Consider the following 15,729-nt stretch of genomic DNA (forward strand, 5'->3'; position numbering starts at 1 on the left):
CACACAAAAAACACATTGCCCCTATCCAACTAACTAAACACACACACAAGTGCTACCACTGCCAGCAGTGCTAATACACTAAACCCACTAAACCCCATTCAGAGTTTTGTCTGAGTCAGTCATCCTCACTGGTTCTGGGTCTTTTTGGTGAAAAACTCAGCCTCGCCGTTATTTGGGATGCCCTCCTCTTCTTTTTCAGGGTGGTCTTGATTGTTTTCACCAAGATAGTCCTCTAGATAGGTTGTCCTCCTAGGACAACTTGTGCTTTACTCCCTCCCTCTTTGTATTGAAAACCTTGACTTGGAGGTCCTTCGCATCTGAGGACAATGAATATTTGGATGAAGAATTACATACAGTAGGTCACATCATTTCAGTCTTTCAATGGTCACATACCATCACATGTATGTTGATTTGTGTTTGTTATTCACCTTGGATCTCAAGCTTGGTGTACATGTAGTGAAAAAACGTGCACTGGAGAGGAGACAGCTTTTCCTGGTACAGATGCGTTGTCCCATGTACGGGAGCTGGACATCAAAGGACTGGAGTCTGGGCTAGACATTGGGGGGGGGGTCGATGTCCAACTCATCTGAGTCTGTGCTGGGGGGGCTGGCTGCAGCGGTCTCATCATGGTGAGGGGCTGCACAGAGGCTGCATGAGATGTGCTGGGGGAGACAGCAAGAGGATCTGGTGGTGATGGACTGGTCCCTATGGCAAACTGGACAGGAGCGAACTGTTGTCGCGTGACACGCCCCAACATGTGTTTCAACACAAATTCACTGACCAACATTCTATCTACATAAAACATCAACTACATAAAAGAGCTTACATATATTACTTTTAAATAGCCAAATGTTACACTTTAAAAACTAACTGGATAAAGTTGATGACAATAATAACACATATTTTAGTTCATTAGATATATTATTAGCTGTATATTTGCTATATATTGTTGTGTGTCTTTTTCACTCTACAATATCAATAATCCTGCAAATTGTGAAACCAAGCTATTTACTCTGACAATAATTCATATTCACACAGGCAAATACGTATACATATTATAAGACAAAGTTTTACTTTATTTGGATCACCTTCTACATTTTACAGCAATGCTCAAGACATGAAATTTATACATAGGCCCCTGTTTTTAACAACGTTAAAAATGTGTTACTTCATAGTTTTGATTATGGTGTTCTTCGACAGTTTACAAGAGTCAAAATAAAGTTGAATTAAGTTACCCTGTCTAATCTTGTAATTTTAATGGAGTTCTCTAATTCACTTCAGTGTCACATGTTCAATTGAGTTCAACAGCTTCTTAACAGGTCCCTCCAACGTCCTCATGCACCACCACAAAGTCAATCTTATCTCATCTCATCAAGTTACATGAGTTTCCATCCACACAAGTGCATTTTTCACTGAAATATCATTTCAACACGCATCCTGACAACAATTTGTTATCACTTATATGTCAGCGTATAGCATACCTGTCATACAGCTTTAGTTGCTGTCAGACAGTGTAGCATCAAAGGCAGATACCTGTTTACAGTGTGGCAATAGAGGCAGCTGCCTCTAAACATTGTGACAACAAAGGCAGGTCACTTTACATATCAGTGGCAGTTTCGGTTGACATCGGAAACCTGAATGCAACACTGCCTTAGCGTCGCTCACGCCAAAGAAAACTCTAACCGTTACTTTGGCTCTGCTCTCTTGAAGAATATATATAGCACCCGCTTTCACAACCTTATCCTCACGTCAGAAAGAAAAAGCCACAAATTGAGTCAAAATGGTGAGTTTTCATTGTTGAAACACTGTGGAAAAGAAAAGGAAAGACGTAGTAAAAATTATGTAATGTCAAAAATGGGTGTTTGCACAATGAAAGGCACATGTGTCGATACATTTCACACATTATAAAAGATAGAGAGGGGAGAGGGAAGGGAGAGTAGATCACGCCACAAACCATAACCAGAGGCTTGGGTTTCCCCATATAAATTACCTTTAATACCAAAGCAAATATCTATATTAATTCATTTTTTTATACCAATTACATTAAATTAATAAGACTCTTAAATATCCTTCAGGGTCTGAGTGCAGGTTGTCATTTCAAGTGTCCTGATGGTAAAAAATTAGACCCAGTTGGTTTCAAAAGTTTTCAGTTTTTGACTTAACTGCTGATATCTTTAATTAAGCCATTATTTAACAGGGTTTGAGCTGGTGACTGACCTTTCTTTCCCCCTTTGTCTCTACAGCGCGAATGTATCTCTATTCATATCGGCCAAGCCGGAACCCAAATGGGAAATGCATGCTGGGAGCTCTATTGCCTTGAGCATGGCATCCAACCTGATGGTCAGATGCCTAACAGCAAAACCATGGGCGGAGGTGATGACTCCTTCAACACTTTCTTCAGTGAGACTGGAGCTGGGAAACATGTTCCCAGAGCAGTTTTCATTGACCTGGAGCCAACAGTCATCGGTAAACAACTTAAAGGAGGAACTTTTAATTAGAACTCTAATGAAAAGTAATTAAGCAGAGGCTCATTGAATTAAAACTAATAGAATGTGAATTTCTCTTAAAGATTAATAAGAATGTTATGTTTATATATTGAAGAGCAGATACAGTTTAGATGCAATTTATTATATAATAAGTGAGGAATTTCCTACTCAAATACAACTAGGAAAATGTTGTTCCATTAAACGCTCAGTGTGTAAGATTTAGGTGAAAGGGATCTATTGGCAGCAATTTAATGTAGAATAATCCTCATGATGTTGTCACTATTTTGTTGTATGAATTGTAGTTTTCTTTACCCTAGAAAAAGCTCTTTATATTTACTTCAAGAGGACCCTCTCTATGGAGGCAGCCATGTTTTTTACATTAGTCCAGACTAGACAAACTAAACACCTTTTGAGTTTTTATGACAACTGAAGGCTGCCACGGGTTCTTTTTCATGTTTGGAAGGAGAGGGTGAGGTGAGGGGTGTTCAGCTGCAATATGCAATTTCAAAACTAGATATCTCCAAATTCTACACACTGTACCTTTAACCCTTAGTATGTAGAGGTGTTAAAACAAAAGCAGCTCTTTAGCACCTACAAACAATTGAACAAGACTGAAGTATTTTTTCTTGTTGCTACTCAGATGAAGTGCGAACTGGTACGTACCGGCAGCTCTTCCACCCCGAGCAGCTGATAACTGGAAAGGAAGACGCAGCCAATAACTACGCTCGTGGTCACTACACTGTTGGAAAGGATATCATCGACCTGGTTCTGGATAGGACTCGTAAACTGGTGAGCTCATTCTCATGTGTTAAATGTGTAGCATTTTCAATTCAGAAATCACCAGTTTTTAATCAACCATGTGTTTCCTGCAGGCTGACCAGTGCACAGGGCTCCAGGGTTTCCTCATCTTCCATTCCTTTGGAGGAGGAACTGGCTCAGGCTTCACCTCTCTGTTGATGGAGCGTCTCTCTGTCGACTACGGCAAAAAGTCCAAGCTTGAGTTTGCGGTTTACCCAGCTCCTCAGGTGTCTACAGCCGTGGTGGAGCCCTACAACTCCATCCTGACAACCCACACCACCCTGGAGCACTCTGACTGTGCCTTCATGGTGGATAACGAGGCCCTCTATGACATCTGCCGCAGGAACCTGGATATCAGTCAACCCTCCTACACCAACCTCAACAGGCTGATTGGACAGATCGTCTCCTCCATCACCGCCTCCTTGCGCTTCGACGGCGCCCTGAATGTCGACCTGACCGAGTTCCAGACCAACCTGGTGCCCTACCCTCGTATCCACTTCCCTCTGGTCACCTATGCCCCAGTTATCTCTGCAGAGAAGGCCTATCATGAGCAGCTTTCTGTGGCTGACATCACAAACGCCTGCTTCGAGCCATCCAATCAAATGGTGAAATGCGACCCTCGTCATGGTAAGTACATGGCCTGCTGTCTCCTGTATCGTGGAGATGTGGTGCCCAAAGATGTCAACTCTGCCATTGCCACCATCAAGACCAAGCGTGCCATCCAGTTTGTGGACTGGTGTCCCACAGGCTTCAAGGTGGGCATCAACTACCAGCCCCCCACTGTGGTTCCTCATGGAGACCTGGCCAAAGTGCAGAGGGCCGTGTGCATGCTGAGCAACACCACCGCCATCGCAGAGGCCTGGGCTCGACTGGACCACAAGTTCGACCTCATGTACGCTAAGAGGGCCTTTGTCCATTGGTACGTCGGAGAGGGAATGGAGGAGGGAGAGTTCTCTGAGGCCAGAGAGGACATGGCCGCCCTGGAGAAGGATTACGAAGAGGTTGGCAGCGACTCCATTGACGATGAAGGAGAGGAAGAGGAGGACGAATATTAGATTAGAAATTAAACCATCACTGACAGAGTAATTTCTGTGTCAGTACGTTTCGAACTGTTGGACAATGCATTATCTCTTAGACATGATGAGATAAATGTAAAACAGTGCACAACTTTCATCTCTGCTTGAAGATTTTCATGATTTAATGATCATTTTCATCATTGATTAATCTTCAGATTTTTTTCTTTCCCTACTCTTTATTCTAATCTTATCTATCTTCAATGTCCTTTTGTTTTACAAAAGAAATGTTCGAAAGAATAATAAACCAATGCGAACAACTAACTAGTACGATTATTTTTGTGTTGTGCTCCAGGAGGCTACTCAATCTTATTTTGTATCATTTCAGCAATTACCAATCACTTATCCTCCATCCTTTTTTTGCTACTTACAGGAGGCCAAGTTAGGGGGTTCGCGTTAGGTGAGTGAAATATCCAGGAACCTAAGGTCCCATCCAGGGACTTAAGGGGCTCCTGACTAATTATTCTAGTCCCAAGGATGCCTGTGGGGGTTGGGAATGAGCTGGAATCAGAATGATTTTACAATGTCATTTAGCTCAGGCTTTTATCCAAAGCGACTTACAATTACAATTAGGCCAACTGCTCTACACCCTCAGCTTTAACCTTCCTAATGATAACAGTCAACCATAAGGCTTTGATTGTACAGGTGACGTTTGAGATTTGTGATGCAATTAGTGGATGAGCTGGAGCTGTAACCGCCGTTGTCACGTTGGATACATGGCTGTAGCCAAATTGTATTTTGAATCCTGTTCTTCTTGTGCTATGTATTGATGGGTTGGCAGTACCCAAGCGCAAGCTTTTCAGGCTGTGCTCCCCTCTCATTGATTAAGTCAAACAGGTCCTGACACATTGGTAGTCGCTCCAGCACCAACAGGAAGCCCTGCCCCTCCACCTCAAACCAGTCCAGCATGGAGATGACTACTGTGTGACCTTTGACCACTGACAGCTGCACCAGCAGAGCTATCTCCATGGGAAAAAGGCTTCCGTCACTGGGTTGAGGGGGAGGAATATTTATCATCATCATCATCATCATCATCATCATCATCATCGTCATCATCACTGTCATAAAATTGTCACTTAGAGAAAATCCCACAGTCCGAACAGGCCTGTGACATCACAGGTTAAACACCTGCAGCTGTAATTAACCTGAGAGCCCAGCAGAGGGCAGAGCTTCTACTGTATCAATATTTTTTTCACTAAGCTTTTCCTTTTGTCCTGAATATCACAACATTTCACTATAATGCACGTAATATAATGAAATACTTAATCAATAATCAATAAGATAATAACTCACCAGTCTGTCCCAATGTAGAACGCTGTCCCTGAAAATCGTCTTAATGGCAACCTGCACAGATATAAAAGGGAAATGGTGTTTTAAAATGTAATGAAGCATCCAGTGTAAAAACAGCCTTAGCTTTGACATCAAATCTACTTGCATCTAATTAATTTACATAAAGTTCCTGCTGTAAACTTTTAAACACTGCTTCACTGTTATATTTTAAATAAATATACACCTAATTATTTAATCTTCTTTTTCTTTTTTTGTTTGTGTATTAAATTTTCCTTTCTGACTGGCCATACATGTGTTTCCCTCTCTTTCCCTCAGTTGTTGCGTAGTTGTATATACATTGATGTGGTGTTGCTGTGTAGTAGTTGTTCTCACCATATTTCCCACTCTTCCTCGGTTGTTGTTGTGTAGTACTTTTTCTCATTGTGTCTCCCTCTCTCTTCCTCTTGTGTTGTTTTGTAGTGTTGTTGTCATCGTGTTCACCTCTCTCTCCCTCCTCATCGAAATCCACCTCCCGTGTCCCTCCACCAGTTTCGGTATCACATCATCACAAACGTATCAAGATTCTCATCAACGGCACCGTCTGTTCCACTTGTAGATGCTACAAGGGCCACTCCCACTCAGATCAATGCTGTCCAATCAGCACCGAGACATGTGCTCGGTGTTTTGAGGCATCCATCAGTTTGGCTCTCATTTGCATACTGGCCTTTCAGTCTCACCAGTTTGTAAACAGCAGTTTTATTATAAACAGCTTTTTGTTTCACAGGTTTAAACACTGAACCTGACATCCGAGCTGACATGTTAACAACTAAACAACCACATCTTTTTTTAATTCCTCAATAATTAATAATTTTTATTTCAATCGTGTGTTTTAATGTTTCAAAAACATCTGTTTCATCTGCAGTAAATACTAATTACTCCTGCCTAAGATCATTGTAGTACTTGTTGAGTCATCTTGGATTGTATTTATTTGGTTTAGTGCCACCACCTCAGGATGTAAAATATTGTATTACAGGAGAAGGCCACTGTGTCATGTATCACTTATTTCCTTACTGTTCTTTTACAGCTTTCTGACCCTGATACATTAAATTCAATGAAAGAAAACCCCTTTTCGGATCCGGCTGTATTTAGCGATGGAGATGGCACTGGAACACAGAAAGTCAATGCGTTGAAAAATCTTAATGTTGATTCTCTAATGTTGTTTTGACAGAATGTTTTTCTTCCATTCTTTATTATTTCCTCTCTTTTCTTACCATATGCATTAAAACAAAGTTGGAAATGCTTTAGTATTATAATATTATTTGTTTGTTTTCACAGCTTGCATCTGAAATTAATCATTCACATGCACAGTCAATGTTCAAAGTTGTTAACCTGTATATCAGATATTGAATGATTGAAAACTGGGATCTTCAGAAGACTATAAATATTTGTTTGAATTAAAAAATGCATTTTTATAAATATGCATAAAAGATGCACACTTTATTAGTTTTGACACCATTCTTGCGGAATACAAACCCTGTAAGTCATACTCATATTAGCATTGCTTTTGTACAACTACATATAAATGTCAAATATTATATTAATAAGCATTATAACTGTTTTCAACAGGACTGATCCAGATGGGAGGTCACCATTCGTCCTTGAAAAGCAAAGCTGAATCATCGTGCCTTTCAGGCAAACCAACCTGTGTAAAAAATCAATTTATGTATATAATATATATATACAAAATAAATACAGCAAATCTGTTTAATGTCCCTTTTATTATTGCCCTTTACATTACAGGGTAAACTTAATTGAACAACTATTTATGGTGGGAAATATGAATATATTCATTAAGAAATATACAGTTTCAAAGCAAACAGTTATCAGTTTCCTGAGCATTTCCTCTGGCTGTCTGATAGGTGTATCCCTACAGTTCATAAGAACATGACACTTCAGCAGAAGGTTGGTCACCATGTCTGCAGCTGTCAGCTCCTGCTCCACACTCATCTCTTCAAGTGTCTGAAGACAGAAACAAAGGAAAAACTCAGATAAGGCTTTATTATTAGCTCTATATTATGTTAATGTCAATTATTAGGGGGTGTAGGCTGTAATTTTTGGTATCCCACATAAAATATGTAATCCAAATAACAATATATTCCTGAAACATACAGTATTAATATAATAATTGTTTAGTGGTGTTTTACAGTCAGACGCTGCACAGCTAATGTTACAGCAACATTACTAAGTAGGATGTGAACACAGGAAGGCTGCAGCTAACTCCTGACAGGAAGGAACTCACACGTTTCTAAGGACTAGGAGTCAATGACTTCATGAATGAATAAATCAATGGAGTCCATCCACAAGAATATGAGAAAAAGTCAGGTATGGGGCCAACCCTGTGAGCTAGTTCAGGCAGCCAACACGAGCTGCGCTGCTCCAATCATGTGACACACCTCATTCTCCACAATCATCTATTATACATGCTCACCTTATTCAGTGGCCTATTTAAGCAGAGAAAAAGTTTCCATCAACTTCTTTGCTCGCACTGCTGCTGCAGTAGCGCTACCTGTCTCAGCTATTGACCACGTGATCTTTGTGCCTCCAGGCAGGGACTGTGATCATTGGTATACATTTTGGTACTGATTAGACAATGCAGAATGGAGTTAAACATGACTTAATTTTCACACTGTTCAGTAGGTGGCACTATAAACCATCATATTGACATGGAGCTGTGGGGGGGCGCTGTGGAGCAAACTACGGAGAAGGACGTGTACCGGTTCGCTGCACCCTCAAACTTAAGTGAGAAAGGAGATGGCGTCTCTACAGCCTCTGCTACCAGGACTATCGATAAGGAAGATTTCAAGCGTGAGTTGCTCTCCTTACGCATGGAGAATAAACAAGTCCCATATGGTCTAGCGGTAAGGATTTCTGGTTTTCACCCAGGAGGACTGGGTTCAACTCCCGGTATGGGAATTTAAAAGCTTCTGGGCAGATCAAATGTCATGTCTGTATGTGACTGCATACAACAGTCAAGATACGACCAATGAAGAGAGTTTTTCTGCAATTAATGATGTTACATGTCTGACGTCATGAAATGTGTGGAGGAAAAAGAATGGCAAAATCAGCAACACTACCCCAACAAATAGCACTTACTGCTTTCAGAAGTCAAGTCTGTGCTTATGTTAGAGTAATATTAGTGACAAAGTAATAATTGACTTAGCCAATAATGAAAATGATAAAGTCTGGCAGTGGCCTGGTTTTCTGAATACTTACAACCAGGGATACAGACAAAGACAAACATTTGTCAAGAAAGGAATCATAAGGGAGTATCTTAGATAATTTGAATTTGATTTCAGCTTCATGTAGCTTCAAGATATGGTATTTATTATCAAGTAAATCTACCATCACAGTTTGCTACTTAAATATAGAAGTCAAATGTTGGAGCTGGGTCCCTGGCAAAATCCTTTTGGACAAGAACTCTACCTCAGGTAAGACTTTCCTCATGGTCCAGATGATCCATTGCAGCATCTTCTGTGTTGTGTCCCAGCAGCAGTGGGATTTCTTCTACAGCTTTGCCCATCTTAAACTTGAATGTAGCCACACCCATCCCGCCCCACCTTCTTTTTGTATGAAGTTCCAATGGTCCTGTTAATGGTTCGTTATGGAAAGGATCACACCTTCGTGAACAGGCAACCATCATCTTAAATGTAGCAGGCTTGTAGATGAGAGGGCAATTAGAATCCAATTACTTTTGAGAATGTATCTCATTGCCAAATAGTAGCCTGCAGTTGCAGCTACAGAAGCAAATCCGTAAAAATGTTGTGTTTCTGAATCAAATGAAAAGGCTGTTTCTGAATAAAGCTGAAAAGGATCTCTTACTTGCTGAAATTTCCCTTGATTGTACACATGACTCTGAGATTTCCATTGCATACTAATCCCAACCAAGACAACCCCAAAGAGAAGCACTTATGAAGAAGAGAATCATCAGTGGCTCCATTTGAGGTGATCCGAGCTGGATTCACAAGGGGAAATGGCTTTTGATGCATTTAGTTGTTGTTGTCACTTAAAACTGCCCCAACAAGTAGCACTTACTGTATTCAACAGTCCAGTCAATGCTCAGGTTAGGGGAATAGGTAGGACCAACTCTCAAACTGGGAATTTTTCAGCAATTAATGATGCAACATGTCTGTCTTCATGAAATGTGTGAAGGAAAAAGAGATTTTGCCAGTGCAACACGTGTTTGTTTGCTTACTTGGTTCTTTCATTTCTCAGGAGAATAAACAAGTCCCATATGGTCTAGCGGTAAGGATTTCTGGTTTTCACCCAGGAGGCCCGGGTTCAACTCCCAGTATGGGAATTTAAATGCTTCTGAGCAGATCAAATGTCATGTCTGTATGTGACTGCATACAACAGTCAAAATACAACCAATGAAGAGAGTTTTTCTGCAATAAATGATGTTACATGTCTGACGTCATGAAATGTGTGAAGGAAAAAGAATGGCATAATCAGCAGCACTACCCCAACAAATAGCACTTACTGCTTTCAGAAGTCAAGTCTGTGCTTATGTTAGAGTAATATTAGTGACAAAGTAATAATTGACTTAGCCAATAATGAAAATGATAAAGTCTGGCAGTGGCCTGGTTTTCTGAATACTTACAACCAGGGATACAGACAAAGACAAACATTTGTCAAGAAAGGAATCATAAGGGAGTATCTTAGATAATTTGAATTTGATTTCAGCTTCATGTAGCTTCAAGATATGGTATTTATTATCAAGTAAATCTACCATCACAGTTTGCTACTTAAATATAGAAGTCAAATGTTGGAGCTGGGTCCCTGGCAAAATCCTTTTGGACAAGAACTCTACCTCAGGTAAGACTTTCCTCATGGTCCAGATGATCCATTGCAGCATCTTCTGTGTTGTGTCCCAGCAGCAGTGGGATTTCTTCTACAGCTTTGCCCATCTTAAACTTGAATGTAGCCACACCCATCCTGCCCCACCTTCTTTTTTTATGAAGTTTCAATGGTCCTGTTAATGGTTCGTTATGGAAAGGATCACACCTTCGTGAACAGGCAACCATCATCTTAAATGTAGCAGGCTTGTAGATGAGAAGGCAATTAGAATCCATTTACTTTTGAGAATGTATCTCATTGCCAAATAGTAGCCTGCAGTTGCAGCTACAGAAGCAAATCCGTAAAAATTTTGTGTTTCTGAATCAAATGAAAAGCCTGTGTTTCTGAATAAAGCTGAAAAGGATCTCTTTCTTGCTGAAATTTCCCTTGATTGTACACATGACTCTGAGATTTCCATCGCATACTAATCCCAACCAAGACAACCCCAAAGAGAAGCACTTATGAAGAAGAGAATCATCAGTGGCTCCATTTGAGGTGATCCGAGCTGGATTCACAAGGGGAAATGGCTTTTGATGCATTTAGTTGTTGTTGTCACTTAAAACTGCCCCAACAAGTAGCACTTACTGTATTCAACAGTCCAGTCAATGCTCAGGTTAGGGGAATAGGTAGGACCAACTCTCAAACTGGGAATTTTTCAGCAATTAATGATGCAACATGTCTGTCTTCATGAAATGTGTGAAGGAAAAAGAGATTTTGCCAGTGCAACACGTGTTTGTTTGCTTAATTGGTTCTTTCATTTCTCAGGAGCGTAAACAAGTCCCATATGGTCTAGCGGTAAGGATTTCTGGTTTTCACCCAGGAGGCCCGGGTTCAACTCCCCGGTATGGGAATACTTCTGAGCAGATCAAATGTCATGTCTGTATGTGACTGCATACAACAGTCAAAAAAACAACCAATGAAGAGAGTTTTTCTGCAATAAATGATGTTACATGTCTGATGTCATGAAATGTGTGAAGGAAAAAGAATGGCATAATCAGCAGCACTACCCCAACAAATAGCACTTACTGCTTTCAGAAGTCAAGTCTGTGCTTATGTTAGAGTAATATTAGTGACAAAGTAATAATTGACTTAGCCAATAATGAAAATGATAAAGTCTGGCAGTGGCCTGGTTTTCTGAATACTTACAACCAGGGATACAGACAAAGACAAACATTTGTCAAGAAAGGAATCATAAGGGAGTATCTTAGTAGTTTGATAATTTGATTTCAGCTTCATGTAGCTTCAAGATATGGTATTTATTATCAAGTAAATCTACCATCACAGTTTGCTACTTAAATATAGAAGTCAAATGTTGGAGCTGGGTCCCTGGCAAAATCCTTTTGGACAAGAACTCTACCTCAGGTAAGACTTTCCTCATGGTCCAGATGATCCATTGCAGCATCTTCTGTGTTGTGTCCCAGCAGCAGTGGGATTTCTTCTACAGCTTTGCCCATCTTAAACTTGAATGTAGCCACACCCATCCCGCCCCACCTTCTTTTTGTATGAAGTTCCAATGGTCCTGTTAATGGTTCGTTATGGAAAGGATCACACCTTCGTGAACAGGCAACCATCATCTTAAATGTTGCAGGCTTGTAGATGAGAAGGCAATTAGAATCCATTTACTTTTGAGAATGTATCTCATTGCCAAATAGTAGCCTGCAGTTGCAGCTACAGAAGCATATCCGTAAAAATGTTGTGTTTCTGAATCAAATGAAAAGGCTGTGTTTCTGAATAAAGCTGAAAAGGATCTCTTGCTGAAATTTCCCTTGATTGTACACATGACTCTGAGATTTCCATCGCATACTAATCCCAACCAAGACAACCCCTAAGAGAAGCACTTATGAAGAAGAGAATCATCAGTGGCTCCATTTGAGGTGATCCGAGCTGGATTGACAAGGGGAAATGGCTTTTGATGCATTTAGTTGTTGTTGTCACTTAAAACTGCCCCAACAAGTAGCACTTACTGTATTCAACAGTCCAGTCAATGCTCAGGTTAGGGGAATAGGTAGGACCAACTCTCAAACTGGGAATTTTTCAGCAATTAATGATGCAACATGTCTGTCTTCATGAAATGTGTGAAGGAAAAAGAGATTTTGCCAGTGCAACACGTGTTTGTTTGCTTAATTGGTTCTTTCATTTCTCAGGAGCATAAACAAGTCCCATATGGTCTAGCGGTAAGGATTTCTGGTTTTCACCCAGGAGGCCCGGGTTCAACTCCCGGTATGGGAATTTAAATACTTCTGAGCAGATCAAATGTCATGTCTGTATGTGACTGCATACAACAGTCAAAATACAACCAATGAAGAGAGTTTTTCTGCAATAAATGATGTTACATGTCTGATGTCATGAAATGTGTGAAGGAAAAAGAATGGCATAATCAGCAGCACTACCCCAACAAATAGCACTTACTGCTTTCAGAAGTCAAGTCTGTGCTTATGTTAGAGTAATATTAGTGACAAAGTAATAATTGACTTAGCCAATAATGAAAATGATAAAGTCTGGCAGTGGCCTGGTTTTCTGAATACTTACAACCAGGGATACAGACAAAGACAAACATTTGTCAAGAAAGGAATCATAAGGGAGTATCTTAGATTATTTGAATTTGATTTCAGCTTCATGTAGCTTCAAGATATGGTATTTATTATCAAGTAAATCTACCATCACAGTTTGCTACTTAAATATAGAAGTCAAATGTTGGAGCTGGGTCCCTGGCAAAATCCTTTTGGACAAGAACTCTACCTCAGGTAAGACTTTCCTCATGGTCCAGATGATCCATTGCAGCATCTTCTGTGTTGTGTCCCAGCAGCAGTGGGATTTCTTCTACAGCTTTGCCCATCTTAAACTTGAATGTAGCCACACCCATCCTGCCCCACCTTCTTTTTGTATGAAGTTCCAATGGTCCCTTTAATGGTTCGTTATGGAAAGGAACACACCTTCGTGAACAGGCAACCATCATCTTAAATGTAGCAGGCTTGTAGATGAGAAGGCAATTAGAATCCATTTACTTTTGAGAATGTATCTCATTGCCAAATAGTAGCCTGCAGTTGCAGCTACAGAAGCAAATCCGTAAAAATGTTGTGTTTCTGAATCAAATGAAAAGCCTGTGTTTCTGAATAAAGCTGAAAAGGATCTCTTACTTGCTGAAATTTCCCTTGATTGTACACATGACTCTGAGATTTCCATCGCATACTAATCCCAACCAAGACAACCCCAAAGAGAAGCACTTATGAAGAAGAGAATCATCAGTGGCTCCATTTGAGGTGATCCGAGCTGGATTCACAAGGGGAAATGGCTTTTGATGCATTTAGTTGTTGTTGTCACTTAAAACTGCCCCAACAAGTAGCACTTACTGTATTCAACAGTCCAGTCAATGCTCAGGTTAGGGGAATAGGTAGGACCAACTCTCAAACTGGGAATTTTTCAGCAATTAATGATGCAACATGTCTGTCTTCATGAAATGTGTGAAGGAAAAAGAGATTTTGCCAGTGCAACACGTGTTTGTTTGCTTAATTGGTTCTTTCATTTCTCAGGAGCATAAACAAGTCCCATATGGTCTAGCGGTAAGGATTTCTGGTTTTCACCCAGGAGGCCCGGGTTCAACTCCCGGTATGGGAATTTAAATACTTCTGAGCAGATCAAATGTCATGTCTGTATGTGACTGCATACAACAGTCAAAAAAACAACCAATGAAGAGAGTTTTTCTGCAATAAATGATGTTACATGTCTGATGTCATGAAATGTGTGAAGGAAAAAGAATGGCATAATCAGCAGCACTACCCCAACAAATAGCACTTACTGCTTTCAGAAGTCAAGTCTGTGCTTATGTTAGAGTAATATTAGTGACAAAGTAATAATTGACTTAGCCAATAATGAAAATGATAAAGTCTGGCAGTGGCCTGGTTTTCTGAATACTTACAACCAGGGATACAGACAAAGACAAACATTTGTCAAGAAAGGAATCATAAGGGAGTATCTTAGTAGTTTGATAATTTGATTTCAGCTTCATGTAGCTTCAAGATATGGTATTTATTATCAAGTAAATCTACCATCACAGTTTGCTACTTAAATATAGAAGTCAAATGTTGGAGCTGGGTCCCTGGCAAAATCCTTTTGGACAAGAACTCTACCTCAGGTAAGACTTTCCTCATGGTCCAGATGATCCATTGCAGCATCTTCTGTGTTGTGTCCCAGCAGCAGTGGGATTTCTTCTACAGCTTTGCCCATCTTAAACTTGAATGTAGCCACACCCATCCCGCCCCACCTTCTTTTTGTATGAAGTTCCAATGGTCCTGTTAATGGTTCGTTATGGAAAGGATCACACCTTCGTGAACAGGCAACCATCATCTTAAATGTTGCAGGCTTGTAGATGAGAAGGCAATTAGAATCCATTTACTTTTGAGAATGTATCTCATTGCCAAATAGTAGCCTGCAGTTGCAGCTACAGAAGCATATCCGTAAAAATGTTGTGTTTCTGAATCAAATGAAAAGGCTGTGTTTCTGAATAAAGCTGAAAAGGATCTCTTACTTGCTGAAATTTCCCTTGATTGTACACATGACTCTGAGATTTCCATCGCATACTAATCCCAACCAAGACAACCCCAAAGAGAAGCACTTATGAAGAAGAGAATCATCAGTGGCTCCATTTGAGGTGATCCGAGCTGGATTCACAAGGGGAAATGGCTTTTGATGCATTTAGTTGTTGTTGTCACTTAAAACTGCCCCAACAAGTAGCACTTACTGTATTCAACAGTCCAGTCAATGCTCAGGTTAGGGGAATAGGTAGGACCAACTCTCAAACTGGGAATTTTTCAGCAATTAATGATGCAACATGTCTGTCTTCATAAACAAGTCCCATATGGTCTAGCGGTAAGGATTTCTGGTTTTCACCCAGGAGGCCCGGGTTCAACTCTTTAAATACCTCTGAGCAGATCAAATGTCATGTCTGTATGTGACTGCATACAACAGTCAAAATACGACCAATGAAGAGAGTTTTTCTGCAATAAATGATGTTACATGTCTGATGTCATGAAATGTGTGAAGGAAAAAGAATGGCATAATCAGCAGCACTACCCCAACAAATAGCACTTACTGCTTTCAGAAGTCAAGTCTGTGCTTATGTTAGAGTAATATTAGTGACAAAGTAATAATTGACTTAGCCAATAATGAAAATGATAAAGTCTGGCAGTGGCCTGGTTTTCTGAATACTTACA

At 40.3% G+C, this 15,729-nt stretch overlaps 1 protein-coding gene and 5 non-coding genes across 6 annotated transcripts; all 6 read left to right on the forward strand.

Moving 5' to 3' along the window:
* The first annotated feature begins 1,632 nt into the window (after positions 1-1,632).
* On the forward strand, positions 1,633-4,621 carry LOC109644659 (tubulin alpha-1A chain-like). Its single transcript, XM_020110092.2, has 4 exons — positions 1,633-1,783; positions 2,244-2,466; positions 3,127-3,275; positions 3,359-4,621. Exons 1-4 carry the CDS (start codon positions 1,781-1,783, stop codon positions 4,337-4,339), a joined length of 1,356 nt encoding a protein of 451 aa, XP_019965651.1. The 5' UTR covers positions 1,633-1,780; the 3' UTR covers positions 4,340-4,621.
* A 3,906-nt stretch (positions 4,622-8,527) lies between these two features.
* On the forward strand, positions 8,528-8,599 carry trnae-uuc (transfer RNA glutamic acid (anticodon UUC)). The gene has a single exon. It is a non-coding gene; the product is annotated as a tRNA-Glu (tRNA).
* Positions 8,600-9,911: 1,312 nt separating this feature from the next.
* Positions 9,912-9,983, forward strand: trnae-uuc (transfer RNA glutamic acid (anticodon UUC)). The gene has a single exon. It is a non-coding gene; the product is annotated as a tRNA-Glu (tRNA).
* Positions 9,984-11,297: 1,314 nt separating this feature from the next.
* trnae-uuc (transfer RNA glutamic acid (anticodon UUC)) lies at positions 11,298-11,370 on the forward strand. The gene has a single exon. It is a non-coding gene; the product is annotated as a tRNA-Glu (tRNA).
* Positions 11,371-12,676: 1,306 nt separating this feature from the next.
* Positions 12,677-12,748, forward strand: trnae-uuc (transfer RNA glutamic acid (anticodon UUC)). The gene has a single exon. It is a non-coding gene; the product is annotated as a tRNA-Glu (tRNA).
* A 1,314-nt stretch (positions 12,749-14,062) lies between these two features.
* trnae-uuc (transfer RNA glutamic acid (anticodon UUC)) lies at positions 14,063-14,134 on the forward strand. Its single transcript has one exon. It is a non-coding gene; the product is annotated as a tRNA-Glu (tRNA).
* Positions 14,135-15,729: the final 1,595 nt, after the last annotated feature.

This window comes from Paralichthys olivaceus, chromosome 14 (genome assembly GCF_024713975.1).
Source record: "Paralichthys olivaceus isolate ysfri-2021 chromosome 14, ASM2471397v2, whole genome shotgun sequence".
Classification (NCBI taxonomy): domain Eukaryota; kingdom Metazoa; phylum Chordata; class Actinopteri; order Pleuronectiformes; family Paralichthyidae; genus Paralichthys; species Paralichthys olivaceus.